The sequence below is a fragment of the Falco naumanni genome, chromosome 17 (genome assembly GCF_017639655.2).
Source record: "Falco naumanni isolate bFalNau1 chromosome 17, bFalNau1.pat, whole genome shotgun sequence".
In the NCBI taxonomy this organism is placed as follows: Eukaryota; Metazoa; Chordata; class Aves; order Falconiformes; family Falconidae; genus Falco; species Falco naumanni.
Window position 1 is genome coordinate 5,885,940 of NC_054070.1, and position 13,982 is coordinate 5,899,921.

At 44.3% G+C, this 13,982-nt stretch overlaps 1 protein-coding gene across 4 annotated transcripts in view; it reads right to left on the bottom strand.

Moving 5' to 3' along the window:
- Positions 1-241: 241 nt before the first annotated feature.
- Positions 242-13,982, bottom strand: part of RAP1A (RAP1A, member of RAS oncogene family) — a 42,169-nt gene continuing 28,428 nt past the window's right edge. For all 4 annotated transcript variants that reach the window (XM_040616378.1, XM_040616374.1, XM_040616376.1 and 1 more), the window contains exons 5-9: positions 13,172-13,228; positions 11,579-11,719; positions 6,449-6,592; positions 3,080-3,195; positions 242-958 (exon numbers count right to left, since the gene is read on the bottom strand). In XM_040616378.1, coding sequence (XP_040472312.1) covers positions 3,109-3,195; positions 6,449-6,592; positions 11,579-11,719; positions 13,172-13,228 — 429 coding nt within the window. In that variant the 3' untranslated portion in view covers positions 242-958; positions 3,080-3,108. The remainder of the gene's footprint in view (positions 959-3,079; positions 3,196-6,448; positions 6,593-11,578; positions 11,720-13,171; positions 13,229-13,982) is intronic.

Sequence of the window (13,982 nt, forward strand, 5' to 3'; positions counted from 1 at the left end):
CAATCTTTAAACATTCAAAAGAATATACAAAAGTAATTAAAAGTAGCCTTCTGCACTGAAGTGTGTGGTATGATTAAATACATCCAACAGGGAGGGGGCGTGAAGACATCGCGTCAGCATGATGGCACAGGGGTGGCATTTGTGATAACAGAATACTTGATCTACCAGAATGGAAGAGGAATTCACAAAACATGGATAAAAACCAAAGCCTGGAAACCGCAACAAAAACACAGAAACAAAATGAAAATGTACTAAAATTTAATCATTCATAAAAGCTGTAATTTAATCTGTGACAGTAAAACACAAGAAGCAATATTAGAGTTGGTTTAGTATATTATATATTTTTGCTTTTAAAGCCATAGAAATCAGTTATCCCAGTTTTTTTCCTATAAAAGACCCATTTTTCCAAAGCATTATGCACAAACATTTTTAATTAGAATACAATGGCAGAATGAAAATAATGATATTCTGTAACTTTTAAATATAAAATGAAGTCAATGACTCAAAAAGTTATTTGTTGCAGTGAGTTCAAAGGGAAGTTTCAGATAATATATATCTATAGTTATAGATATAATGGTGGAATATTTTTAGTGCTCGATGGGGAGAAATTATGATAAAATGGTCAATATGAAATTTTAATTATAGTAGCAATACCTAACATTTGAAATGCATCCATGCTCCTTTGTATAATCATACACTAGAGTCAATTATATTTATTTTCACATCTGTTAACTGCTATTGCAAAGGAGGAGTACTATTGTCTTAAATTTCCAAGAGATATACACAGAGCAATTTCTTTTCCCAGGGACTGTGTGCAAACCATTTTAAGATCTAATTTCTTCTCGTAGTATATAAAAACAGGAGAAGATTCTTCAGATATGTTATTAATTTCCATAAGGTTTTGAAGTCGGGAATGCTGGCACTTTCCATTTAGGCAACAGTTCTTCATTCCTGCAATCTAGAGAAGAAAATAAATAAATAAATAAATAAAAGATGATGGAGGGATGTTTCTCATCCCACCGACGAGATGAATGATCCCGGACAAAGACCCAAAAGCTTCCCCAGACAACTGCCGGCACCCAGGCTTGTAAAAACACGCAGCATTTCAGCACGAGCTGCTTATCTTCCCCCTGTGCTGGGGTTTGGTCCTACCATCCTCCCAGTTCAGAGATACAAGAGAGACGAGGCTTTGGAAACTACAACTCCTCAAGAAACAAGCTCCTGTTTTATCAGGACGGCAGCAGCACAGCCACAGCCACCGCCCTGTTTTCCTGCTGCGGTAACGACAGCCCCCTCCCAACCCACCTGCCTTTCCCGATGGGCGGCCTCCAAGTAGGTTTTGAATTCAGCAATGGACAAACAATTTCTGGGAGAGGAATTCTGCCTTTTATATTTTAAGATGCTTTGAAAGCCTAACAAGTTGGAGACCTCCCCGAGCCCTACACCAGCTGTCAAAAGCAGGCAATGAACTGGGAAGAGATTTACAAAGAATGAGGGAGACCCTGAAATATTTTGAGCATCTCGAGCAGGTCTGGGGTAGAAGGGAACGTCACAAGCGGCCTCATCAGTGCCTGCCCGAACGCCCGAACTCCTTCAGCCATGCTGCCCTTGCAGTGCCACACTGCTGCTGGTGCCGGGCTTCGCAGCGCGGGATCGCGGGCAGGAGGGCGACGGCAGAGCCGCGCCAAGCCCGGCACGGAGCACGTTCTCCCCGCGGCTGGGGAAGCCCGTCTCCAAGAAGTCATCCTGGCTGACGGCACACCAGCTAAATTCAGCCTTGTCACCTGAGGAACAGGAAAAGCCACTCCAAGACGGGCTCTTCGGTTTCTTTTCCTAAAGCCATTGTTTTCCCACAACCCTAAGCTATTATTTTCTGGCATTCAAAGCTCAGGATACGATACTAATTCTAAGTCATCAGAAGCCAGGTTAACTGCACAGCTCCACTTATCCTACTCAGTCACACCGAGGCTACGTAAATGGCCATCTAGAGCATGAACTTCAGATCTGGCAGCAGACAGCAAGCCACCTGCTTTCAGGAGTTCCCAAAATCCTTCTATGGCCAGGAGTTTGTCTGGAACACTGCAGGACACGGGTACTTGAGCTGCTTTTGCCAGCTCTGCTGCACCTATTCATGAAACTGAAGAGCAGAATACAGAGCTGCTGCTGGGGCACAGACACCACCAGGAGCTGGCAGCCCACGCAGCCCAGGATGACAGGCTGCAGCCGGCGCAGCATTTACTCCTCTCCAACGCACGCCCGCTGCGCTCGCAGGCTGAACGCGCTTTGCACTACAACCACGGCCCAGGACCACCTGCTTGCATTCTGCCCGTGTCTTACCACCCAGCACCGAGATGGGCCGCTCACCCCACGCCCTCCTCTGCTCAGAACAGTGCCACGCGGCACACTCGCGTGCTAACACGCTGACAGCTCACAGGGCAGCCTAGGTGGTATTTCTGTCCAAAACCTGAAGCTACAGAAATGCTGTTTTCTTTCAGGAGTGCGATGGAACAGCTGCAGGCACACAGAGTACCCTGCCAAGATACACAGGAAGATTATTTATAACTATGTCCAACCTCGGGGTGGTTTTCTTTTTTTTTTTTTTTGGTGGGGAGCTTTTTATTTCTGTGCCATTGATATCCATATATCCATGTCCCACCCAAACCAATCTCCTATCGGCCCTGTAACACCTAGGACTGAGGCGGCAGCTGCAGCAATAACACAAGTCATATAGATGCTACCAGATTTCAGCAGAGGATAAGCAGGAAGCAAAACTGAGCCACAGTGGCTCAGAGCAGTGTCACAACACAGAGGAAGAACCTGCAAGAGTAAAAAGGAAGCTCCTGCTGTCACACTCATCAACCCAAGCAAAACGAGAAAGGGAGAGAAGTAGGTATTGCTCTACCAGGTCAGTCAGTGCCACTGACCTTTTAAAAAAACAGGTCCAACAACTGCAGAAGTTTGTATTTGGGAGCAGACAGAAGAAAGAGGAGTGGAGGGAAGGGCAGCGAGTCCTCTCTCCGCTGGGAGCAGCCCACGGTCTGAGCGCCTGAGCTGCAGGAAGAATTCAGACACCTCTTACCTGGCTCAGAGCTGCTGCGTGATGAGAGTCTAAAGCAGCAGACATGATTTCTTTTTAGGCTTCTTCTTTTCCACTGGTGTTTTTCTATTTATCTGTCTGACCAGGTCATAAAAGATCTGAAAATGAGAAACACAAATTGAAAAATCAAAGTGATAAGAACACTACACATGTCAAAAATTAGGCAGATTGGCAAACTGATACTCTCTCCTGGTGGCTGCAGTTTTATCAATTCATTTAAACTGCTTGCATTTACTACAACATGCTTTCAAGCAGCTGCTCATGGAACAAGAGAGCACAGAGCTCACAGCAGCGTGCAGAATATAAGGGAGCTGTAAACTCCTATCTTGCAGCATCCAGCTTTCTCCTTCAGGCTGCATACAACCAGAGGCTTCAGAGAGTACAGCAATGAAATGGCAACGAGTCCCTTGCTTTGGAAAAGTGGGAGAAAAGGAATGACAACAGGCTTTTTTAGAAGGCAGACATAATATCCTTAAGGATCATCTTCTCACTGGTGATCCCTGGGCTGGTAAGCGTCTCGGCAGAGCGCTGCTTCGCCAGCAGCAGCATGTTCTCACTGTTGTATGGAAAGGCATCTTTTTTCCTTGGCTGTCACCTTCAGAACCAGTCTTTGTTCACCCGCTGCATAGGATGTCGTGATAATTTCCCCCTTTGCCAAACAGATTTGAGCTGTTAATCACTTCACCTTTTTGCCTGGTCTAATCTTTTGAGTTTATTAATAAAACTAGCAAGTAGAAGCAAAACATCTGCCCTGAACTCAGACATTTCCAGACGGGGACGATTACAGGGGCCTCTTTCAGCTGCAGATACAAGTTTCTTGTGAACGCTTTTGCTGTGAGTTGTTTTCCCAGCAATACTCAACCCATTTATAGCAAAATGAGCTTTGCAAAAATGCTTGGAGCTGGGTCGCAGTATTGAGGAGAAATATTTAAACCTCCAGAAGGCTCCACCCTTGTCCTTGTTTACTTTCTTCCTTCCTGGAGTGGCTGACAGCTCACAAATTCTTGTTGATTCCAAGGAAATTCAGAAGATTAAGAAACAGTTTATAACAAATTGCAGCAACTGGTAGTTTAAGATTTTCCAGCTACTACCTACATGAAAAAGCACCCGTACACAGTTAAATAGTTGCAAATAAACGAGCGTGACAAGTGGCTTTATCAAGTTCTCATGGAAAATATTTTGTAATATGCTACTGTCTTCTACTGTAAGCTTCCAGCAAAAGTAGCAGTCTGTACTCACAAGAGGACACAGCCAAAATGTTCAAAAGTGTACAGATGAGACACAAAAGAAAAGTTTCTGTAGGATAAACCAATTAATAAGTGGCATCTCCTATGCTGATGCAAACCAGCTTTCAGTATTTAAGCCTTTACAAACAAGAGCCAGGATAATCTGAGTGTGATCATGATGTGCAGGAGTCGTCAGAATTTCTGGAGGCACCAACCATCTCTGCTCTGGCAAATGAGATCCTTGAATGTTTTGAGGCAGTCCCCTCTAACCTTCCCAGGGCTAAGGTAGGGGAAAAGATCCCTCAAAAAAAAATAATTTAGAGTTAGAGCACTTAAGTGCTAGTACTGACTGTAAGTACAGAAGTCTGCAACAAGGTTTGAGGAATGCCACTGTCTCTAAGGAAAGTCAGCGTGGTGCAAGAGCGTCACACAGACCACCAGAAGGACACCTGAAGTGCTGTTACAGAGATTGACACTGTATTAAACACTTACTATCTGGATGAAAGGTTTGTCTCACTTCCAGCAAACGCGTGCAGAAATTTATCACCCTTTAGCCCAGATTTTAAGCAAGTTAGGAAGTCTAAAAGTAGTGAAAAAGCAAAACCAAAACCTAGAAAAATGCAAATGTTTCCTCAGTCCAAGAGCCAGCAGAACAAATAACCAGTACAGTAAGGTGCTCGATTCACAGTGCTTCTTCTCTGATATCCTCATCTTTTCATAACTAGACAGTATAAACTGGCATAAACCTAGAAAATTAAGATCACACTAAAACCAGCAACTGATCTTCCAGATAATTTTCTTCTCTATGATCTGAGTGTCACTGGAGGCAGTAGACATGACAGGGAAATACGGAGACGCAGGATTCACATGTTAGGGCTGACTGTATGTAAACCATGGGCGTGCTTTCGCCCCAGGACAGCTCAGTGTTCTGCCCGTGGGACAATCCCCTTTCCCACACAGCTCTGGGGACAGCTTTAAGGCACCTCTGGCTAACGAGAGGTCAGTATCTGGCACAAACTGTGGAAATACAAATAAAACCAGAACTTGTTATACTCCATGGCGATCTGTTCAATGACGGAGCCACTAGTTTCCTCATTAACAGTCATGGTTTTACTACAGCTCAGACACACACACATGCACAAAAATCCCTTCTGGCAGGAGTCTAGCTCAGCGAGCTATATTTACCGGGTTAGATTAGTGCACACTACAGCTAGGCTAATCCCAGCCACAGGAGCTGCAATTCATGCAGCCCCGAGCTCCCTTCCCTTTCAACAGGGTAGCTGCAGTGCTGCACATGTCCCACTTGCTGCCAACTTAACGCTGGGTCCAGTCCAAGATCCGACTGCTCCTGCTTATCACACAGCCTCCTAAACGGTCCCAGTTATCTCCTGGCACCAAACCAGCTATGCTCAATGGGGTCACCTTAGCTTTTGTGCCTGGAAACCTGGCCTCTGTCACAGTCAGATAATTCACAGCAGAGAATAAAAACTTGGTGCCTGATGTCAAGCAGAGCTCCCTCAGCAGAACTACTCTACCTCAGGTAGCAGTAGGAGGCACACCGATGGCAAAGGCATTTCTCACCTAAACACGGGAAACTGCTTAAACAGGTATATGTCTGGACACGGTCTAGTATGTTAGTGGCTTAACAGAGGCGACCGTGATGGGATCTCTGCTTGAGCAGCCAGATGTACCAGGAACGTGAAAGGCAAATACTTCAGAAACAGCCAGCACTACGCAGCACGACAAGTAATACAATGGGGCATAATCCACCTTCTACATAGCAGCAGCAGCTATCTTGAAAAGGTACACTTTCCAGATAGTTTATCTGAGAGTCATCTAGTTAACTGGGCTTACTCAGGACCCTCTGCTATTCACACCCTCTTGACACAGGCTATAGAAAGCACTTATCTGCAGAAGTCACCCACCCTTACAGAGAGAAAGGAGCAGACCTCCTTAAAACAAACAGAAACCAGTAGCTAACACCCTGCATTGCAAGACTTTCTCAGGCTGAGATTTCAGAATCATCCTGAATCTTCCCAATCAAGAGATATATGAAGGACCACATGCTGGGTTAATGCAGCATTCATGCTGAAGTAGGAAAGACAAGGGAACAGTTCATAGTTACCTCATTAACGTTGATTTTGGACTTTGCAGACGATTCTAGAAAGGCACAGTTACACCACTGTCTTGCTAAGTTTTGACCCTGTTCTTTGCCGACTACACGCTCTTCCTCCAGGTCACATTTATTGCCAACCAGAATCATTGGAACCTGAAGAGGAGACAAGCAAGGACAAGAGATGCATCAGCAAGTTAATGTACAACATGGACTGTAATACTATGGCTTCCAAAGGCACAAGAGGAGGGAGGAAAATACAGACAGTATGAAAACCAATGAAAATCAGAAGGTCAGCAGAGCCGACAGACTGCTGGGAAAGGGTGGAAGAAAGTCCATACTACAGACACCCTGGTTCACAAAAATTAAACACATGGAGGACACCGTAAAACCAAATGGTAATTTTTCAGCATAATCTAAAGTTAGTAAAGATTTATTTTCTGGTCTCTGTATCCAACACCATTCTAGTAAAAAACTTCATTTCCAACTGAAATGCATTTCAGGACCTTCACATGACAGTAGGCTCAACTGCCTGCCGACTTCATCTATTTCAGGCAACTGAACATACAGCACGTGTTTTAAGACACACATTATACATTTCAGCCCCTCTGACCCGTCTTGTCAACCTGTTGTCAAGCCACACAGCAAGAAATGGAAACACCTTCGAAAAGCACTTCCCTGGACACGGAATAAAAAGGAACAGTCCTGTGCAGCCAAGCACTCCCACAGCCCTGTGCACAGGATGACCTGCCTTTCTCAGTTCAACACAATATCGCACTACTGACATGTTTTGCATGCTCACAGAAAAGAGGATGTTCAGTACAAAAGCCACAAACGCTGTGCTTGGTATTTGCCAGCTTCGAGTAATTAAAATTTCCAGCTAGTGACCACCTAGCAGCTCAGCTCCTGAAAGCACATCGCTTCCAATAACTAACCTCATGCAGTATTAAAACAAACATTTGATACATGTTCAACAGATTCATCCTACACCCATGGGGCAAACACAGGCAAATCATTTGTCCAAGACAATGATGAAAGGGCACCTGCCCTTCTCCTTAAGCCACTGGCCTTCTAAAGTGTCTGGGCGAGTCACCTTCTCGCTCCTTCATGAGAAAGAAAGTGCCTTGGGGAAACCATTTTCCTTGTGACATTTCCTACAGAAAAGCAGAGAAATTTAATACCGTAGGAAAACGACCTTGGCTGCGGTAAATGCTTATTGCCAACGTGTTTGCATCAGGCTGCGCAGAAAGGAGGGGTCCTTGGCTGACAGCCCTGCCACAAATGGCACAAGGGGCAACAGAAAGGACAGGGCTCCTGCTCAGCCATAGCTCACCGGTTTCTCACAGGGGCGGTGATTGTATTTGCTTGGTGCAGTGTGGAGCGCCAAGTACAATCTGCACTCATTAAGTTATAAATCCATTTGTCTCAAAGTATCAGGGTAAGCACTGGTGAGTGTAAGCAGTAGGAGACTTGCTCTCATCAGTTACGTTTAGATACTGAGTTAAAACTCTTTCAGGAGAAAGAAAGAGGGCAAAAAGATTAAAACTAGTACTAAGACATCTTAGAAATTAAGGCCTGATATATAATTTCAGAAGGCCTTCTCTGCTTCTCAGGCAGTCTCTACCAAAACTGTAGCTCACCAAGAGGTCACAAATGGGTAGAAAAGACCTTAAACAAGCAAAAAGAAACCCCACTCAAAACACACAAAAACTATCTCTGTAACAACCCAAACTACCCACCCGCCGGTGCCATTTCCATACCTACACGGTGATGAGATCGCAGCGCAGTCCCGCCGCTGCCGGCCCCTCCTGCAGGACCCCTCCCCAGGGGCACCCAGCCTGACACCGCGCCCCAGCTCCAGCCCACGCGTTTTCACAGCCAGTTTGGAGACAGACACACAGTTCAGGACCGTCTACGCCTGAGAATTGCGGGTTACTTATCAGTCTGAAGTTTGCTTTTACCACCTGCATCTCTTAGATCGCAGGGGACAACACCGCCAGAGCTCAGGTGGATTCTGAAAGGCGAGCCCACAGCGAGGTCTGCAGGACGCGCTGCAGCACTCTGCGTGCACATAGCAGCACAGCATCCTGTTTCCCTTACACCGTGTAAAAGTAGAAAAAAATACCGAAAGAACTGCTGATAATGGGCGTGCACCCTGCTCCACTTCCTGAAACATTTAATTCTTTGAACAGAAAATGAGTACTTTCCAGCTGGAAAATACATCATTATCCACTTCCTTTGGTAATTTACAACACACTGTACATTTTTTATCTACTTCAATGTTAGTATTTGTAGTCTCTTCCCGATTCAACTACACTCAAGATTATTTTCTGTATTTAAAACTCACAGCCACACTGATTAGAAAGTGATCACATATTTATTTTTGAGAAGTTTTACTTATTACATCAGAAACCTGGAGTCACAATACAGATGAGGCAAATCCAAATAAAAGCTTATTTCGCATTAGAGACTGACAGGGTATTAACAACTATATCAGCTTAATCCCATTCTTTACCATTTTCTAGACAGTCGAGAGAAATTTTCTCACACCAAAACATGAAAATGTGTTTTCAATGTGTTCAGCAATAAAAGATGTGAAATAATAGGGAAAAAGGGTGATAGCTGGGTAAACACTGCAGCTTTGGAAGACATGAAAACCTGCATCGGGTTATTTCAAAAGGTTAACTGTTCACCATGGACCCAAACCCAGAGTTTGATGAACAACTAGCTTTGGATCATTTACTATTTCATGTAGAAGACTGAAATTTAAACTTTGTTAGACATATATAATTTAATGGCTTAAATATTGGGATTTAAAAAGACAAGTTCTGCAAGTAAATACAGGGAGGAGTGCATTTTCCTAACTCAGCAGAACACTGCTCCAACGTTCAAAAGGTTCTCAAGCTTGGATTCAACAAGTAACATCTCCCTAACAAAATAAATACGTGAATTTTAATAATTAAATCAAACCACTGAAGTAAAAATGAAAGCAACAGTCTCTATTGTCCGACGAACTTGACCAGCTTACAGTGCAAATTCCCCTCCAGCGAGTGCAGCTGAGCGAAGCGCTGGGCTCTGAGCGAGAGGCTAATAAAGGACTCGCGTTACCAGGGATTTATGCAAGCGTAATCCCTACCTAAATGAAAATCAGTTTTGCATAAATAGAAGTTGTGCTTGTTAAACCAAGGAGGGAACCAAAGCCATTCAAAACAAGGTAATCGGGATACGGGACAATGAAGATCCAGCAGAACAAAGCAGCCCGAGCGGTTGCCCTCGGCCACCGAACAGCTGAGCTGCGGGCTGCGCCCGTCCCACCACACACTGCTCAAACTGCACCTTCCTGAACGGCCACTGAAATACAACGCACACTGCTTATTTAGGATTTGGCCTAAATACATGTGCCAGCCCTGTTTGCCTCTCACCACCGCTGCCCCAGCGCTGGACGGAGAGAAGGGCTGCGAGCAAGAGGCTGCTGCTTCCACCGCTCCGCTCCGGAGCCGCACGGCAGCTGACACAACCCGAAAGCAATCGGCATCAAAGTGGCTACTTTTAAACTGTCGGTGGAAAAAAACAGACCTTTTTCACACTCCTCAGGGCAAACCCCTGAATACATTACCAGCTGTTAGGCAAAAAAAAAAAAAATAAAAAAAAATAAAAAAAAATTCAGCTTCCTTTGGAGGAAGCCTACACAGCAAGAGTTCCCACTCATCTCCAACCAGCCACATGGCTACCACAGCAAAAGCCACCTGCAATCTCACCTACATCACATGTTTACAAATTAAAAACCCACCAAGGAGTCCCCTGTGGGAGCTGGGGCCTGAACTGGAAACATGGTAAATAGTTTTCTGTTTTCTTCTGTCAAACAGGACTGAATGCAAACTATCTTAATGTAATTTTTCCTTATTTTAAAAGGGTTTTAAACAACTAAAATTATGACCTTGCATCACTAGCCAAGGCTCTTTCAGAGTCTCTTAATGACTTAATTCATTAACTGTGTGGTCTCCTTAGGGTTACAGATTTTGTATGACAGAATGAACGAAGAGATCTGTTGAGAATTTAAAAGCCTCAGACTGAGGGTGGCCTGCAGAGTGCCATCACCGTTCACAGGGACGGGCACGCCGCAGTGCAAAGCTGAACCCTCCCTGCTCACATGTGCATGTCACAGGAGCAACAGACCCTTAAGCGTCCTCCTTTCCTTCAGAAAGGGATAAGCACATTTTCACAGGATAACCTAAAATCCTGTAGAAGTTTTGGTTCTGATGGATTTGGGTGGAGCTCACAAACCAAGAGACTCCGCACAGCTGCAGTAAGGGCACCTCTACTTCACGCGACAAGACCCAGGGCTTGGGGTCTAACAAACCGCTTCAGTCACTGGAGCGGAGGCGACCAAACAGGCTCCCATCCCTCCTTACCAGCATCCTTGCACAGAGGAATGAAAATAAAGGAACATTCCGTGATTTTTTTTAAAAAAAGGCTGTTAATACTAATGACAATTAAATTACAAAGCACAGTTTGGCCAATAAGCTGAATGTGTCCTTTCTATTTGCAGTTGAAGTTCATCAACCTGGATTATGACCCGTACGCCTGTGAACGGCACGGAGGGCGCAGCGTACAACACCGCCCCGCGCCAGCTGGAGAGCCCTCCCAGCTGACCTTCAGGAGACGCCATGGCTCTGGACTTCAGCTTCTGCTTCGTACCTTTGGGAAAAGCAATGCTAGAGTCTCCTTTAAGACAGCTGCACACCTACTAAGAACATAATTACTGGCGAGTTCGACTGTTATTTTTCCTTAACTTTGAGGGAAATAAAGTACTACTAAAGCACAGTTAAAGAAGAAAAAGCAAATACTGGAGTTAAAAGGAGCGGGGCAGAAACTAAATGTTTTCAATCAGCTCCCACCATTTCCAAAGACTGTTACAGCTCCCAGCACATGTGAAGATCTGCTTTCACTATGCCCCTTAGCAGGTGTTGGACCTCAAACACCACCACTGAAAATAACAAACAATGCTAATGAAACTTCCTTCGACACTAAACTCTGCTATACAAGCAAAGAATATTCATAGAAATGTTGCTCACAAACTGCTGGATGTTTACGTACAGACACATTTTAACCATTTGCAGAAGAAAAAAATAGTCTACTTACATCTTCAGTGTCCTTAACCCGTAAAATCTGTTCCCGCAGGTCCTGTAAGTCGTTAAATGTGGACTGTGCTGTTATAGAATATACTAGTGCAAACCCCTGGCCATTCTTCATATAGAGATCTCTCATTGCTGTAAATTGCTCCTGGAATCAAATATTTTTTAAAAATAATTAGCTAGTGAATGCAGCTAACGAACATTTACAAAGAAACACTTTTACTGTAATGGACAAAAAAATACAACACCATACAGCACGCATTTATATTTTTACTCCTTACAGAAATCTACTGATGCATGCAAATTTAATAAAAGCACTAACACATTTCTTTCCCTTTGCTTCCCCCCCCCAATAGAGAAAAAGACTTCTTGAAAAAATGGGAGAAAGATCAAGAAGAGCAATGAAAATGTATCTGCAGACAGACTGTTGTATGCCCCAAATATAATACAAGGTATTAAGATTTGGTTGACATATTTTGTAGTGATCTTCCATTTATTTTCTGATACGGTGTTAAGCACGAGTCTGCCATCGCTACAATTCCCCAGACAACAGATATGGACTGGAAATTCAGTTCCTCCTCTAACACCACATTGAAACAGGCCTAGGTGTCCCACACTCACGATTTACTGTGAGCATGACTGCGTGGGAAGGCACTGCCTGACCACCTCTGAACATATGCAATTGTACAGTAGTCATCTCTAGCATGAAAGTGGCTTAAAGGTTCAATGCAATGAAATGCAAGAGCAGGCTGGAAAATCTGTACCAGATCAGAGCTGCCTTTGTCCAAGCCTTTGAAAGGAAGCTTTACCAGAACTGTGTAACAATGATTTCTGCTTCCACGCCTTCACACTGCTGTTGATAGTTTTCAAAGCTTTCTAAATAAAACTAACTGTTAGGGAGCATGTCCTCCCCTTGTGATGTGCACTCAACCATTACAAGGTCTGTTTACTTAGTGACAGGCCTGTGTGTGGCTGTCGGTGACACTGGTGTGGCAGTAGGCGACACTGGCACGGCAAAGGGTGCCGCGGCGCAGCCCCGGCTGCTCCCAGGCTGGAAGGATGACATGGGCCTCCCAAAGCTGCAACGGCAGCGCCAGGAAGGTGCCACCTGGGTAAAGGAGTATTCCTTGGCAGGTACAAAATCTTTACTAGTGCAATCCTCTCCACGTACGCTGAGGCGACCTGCTGTGAGGCACCCCCTATGCACTGCCTGGAAGCAGCTTCAGTCTGTGTCTGTGTGCTCTGGCCACCTGCAGACTTCACACGTAAAATTATCCCGTATCAGTATGCTAATAGCGCGACGACGGTGGATGGCAGAGCAGAGGTGAGTGGCACAGCATGCACCAACCTTTGTGTCCCAACACTGGGGCACCAGCTGGCAACAGGTTCACAACGCTGCTGGCAGGGCTGCAGAAGGCTCATTCACCACACTGGGTTTTGGTTTGCTTAACAAAAGCATCCCGTTTAAATTACTGCAGCTGATCTATTGGTTTTGCTTGGGCCGGATTACTGTTCTAGTCTAAGTTGTAATCTTAACATCTCATCATCTCATTCTTAACAAAGAAACCCCATACCAATTAGAAAAAGAAATTATACTTACTGTCCCTGCTGTATCGAGGATTTCAAGCATACACTGTTGACAGTCTACTTCCACTTGCTGGGGAAAAAAAAAAAAGAGAAGAGACAAACACAATTAAAACTAAAATGTCTGAAATGGGACAGGCAAGAGGAATCTCAGCTTAATTTTTACTTCTGTCGCAAAGAGCTCTGTAAGCAAGCTGCCCAGCTGCACTTCACCAACACTAAGAGAAGCACCACTATTAGAGGATTAATTATGCCCCAAGCCAGGCATTTGGGTCAGCTCAGGGACTCTGCTGATTACAAAGGCTTAAATGAGCAGCTCATTGTAAACATCTCAACATAAGTGAGATAACATCCACCCTTACAAATCCAAGGACCTTAAACTTCAATTTCTTTTTGCAGCTGGGGGAGAAGGGAGTAAGGAAAAAGAAAAAGTAAAATATTTAGTAATCCTCACAGTTAGGCTTAGCAAGCCTTCCACTCACTGAGAAATGTCTCAGATCCAACAACGGTAATTCCAGGAAAGTCAAATAAATTTAAAAGCAGAATTCATCACACAATTTACATTTAATTATCACAGGCACAAATGCTACAGGATTTCGTTTTATGTTTTGGTGCCTTTAATTATGGTAACATTTATGCTAATCTGTAAAACAATGGATTACTTGACATCAATCGAGTGAAGAAAGCGGCTCTGTTGGTAGAATTACGTAACATGGCAGCATCAGGGATCCTGACAAGGACTTTTGCTCAGCAATTACAAGCCTGCATCTAAAACAGCTGTAAAGAATTCTATATGCCTTCAAACCAAGCAGAATGCATTTATACTA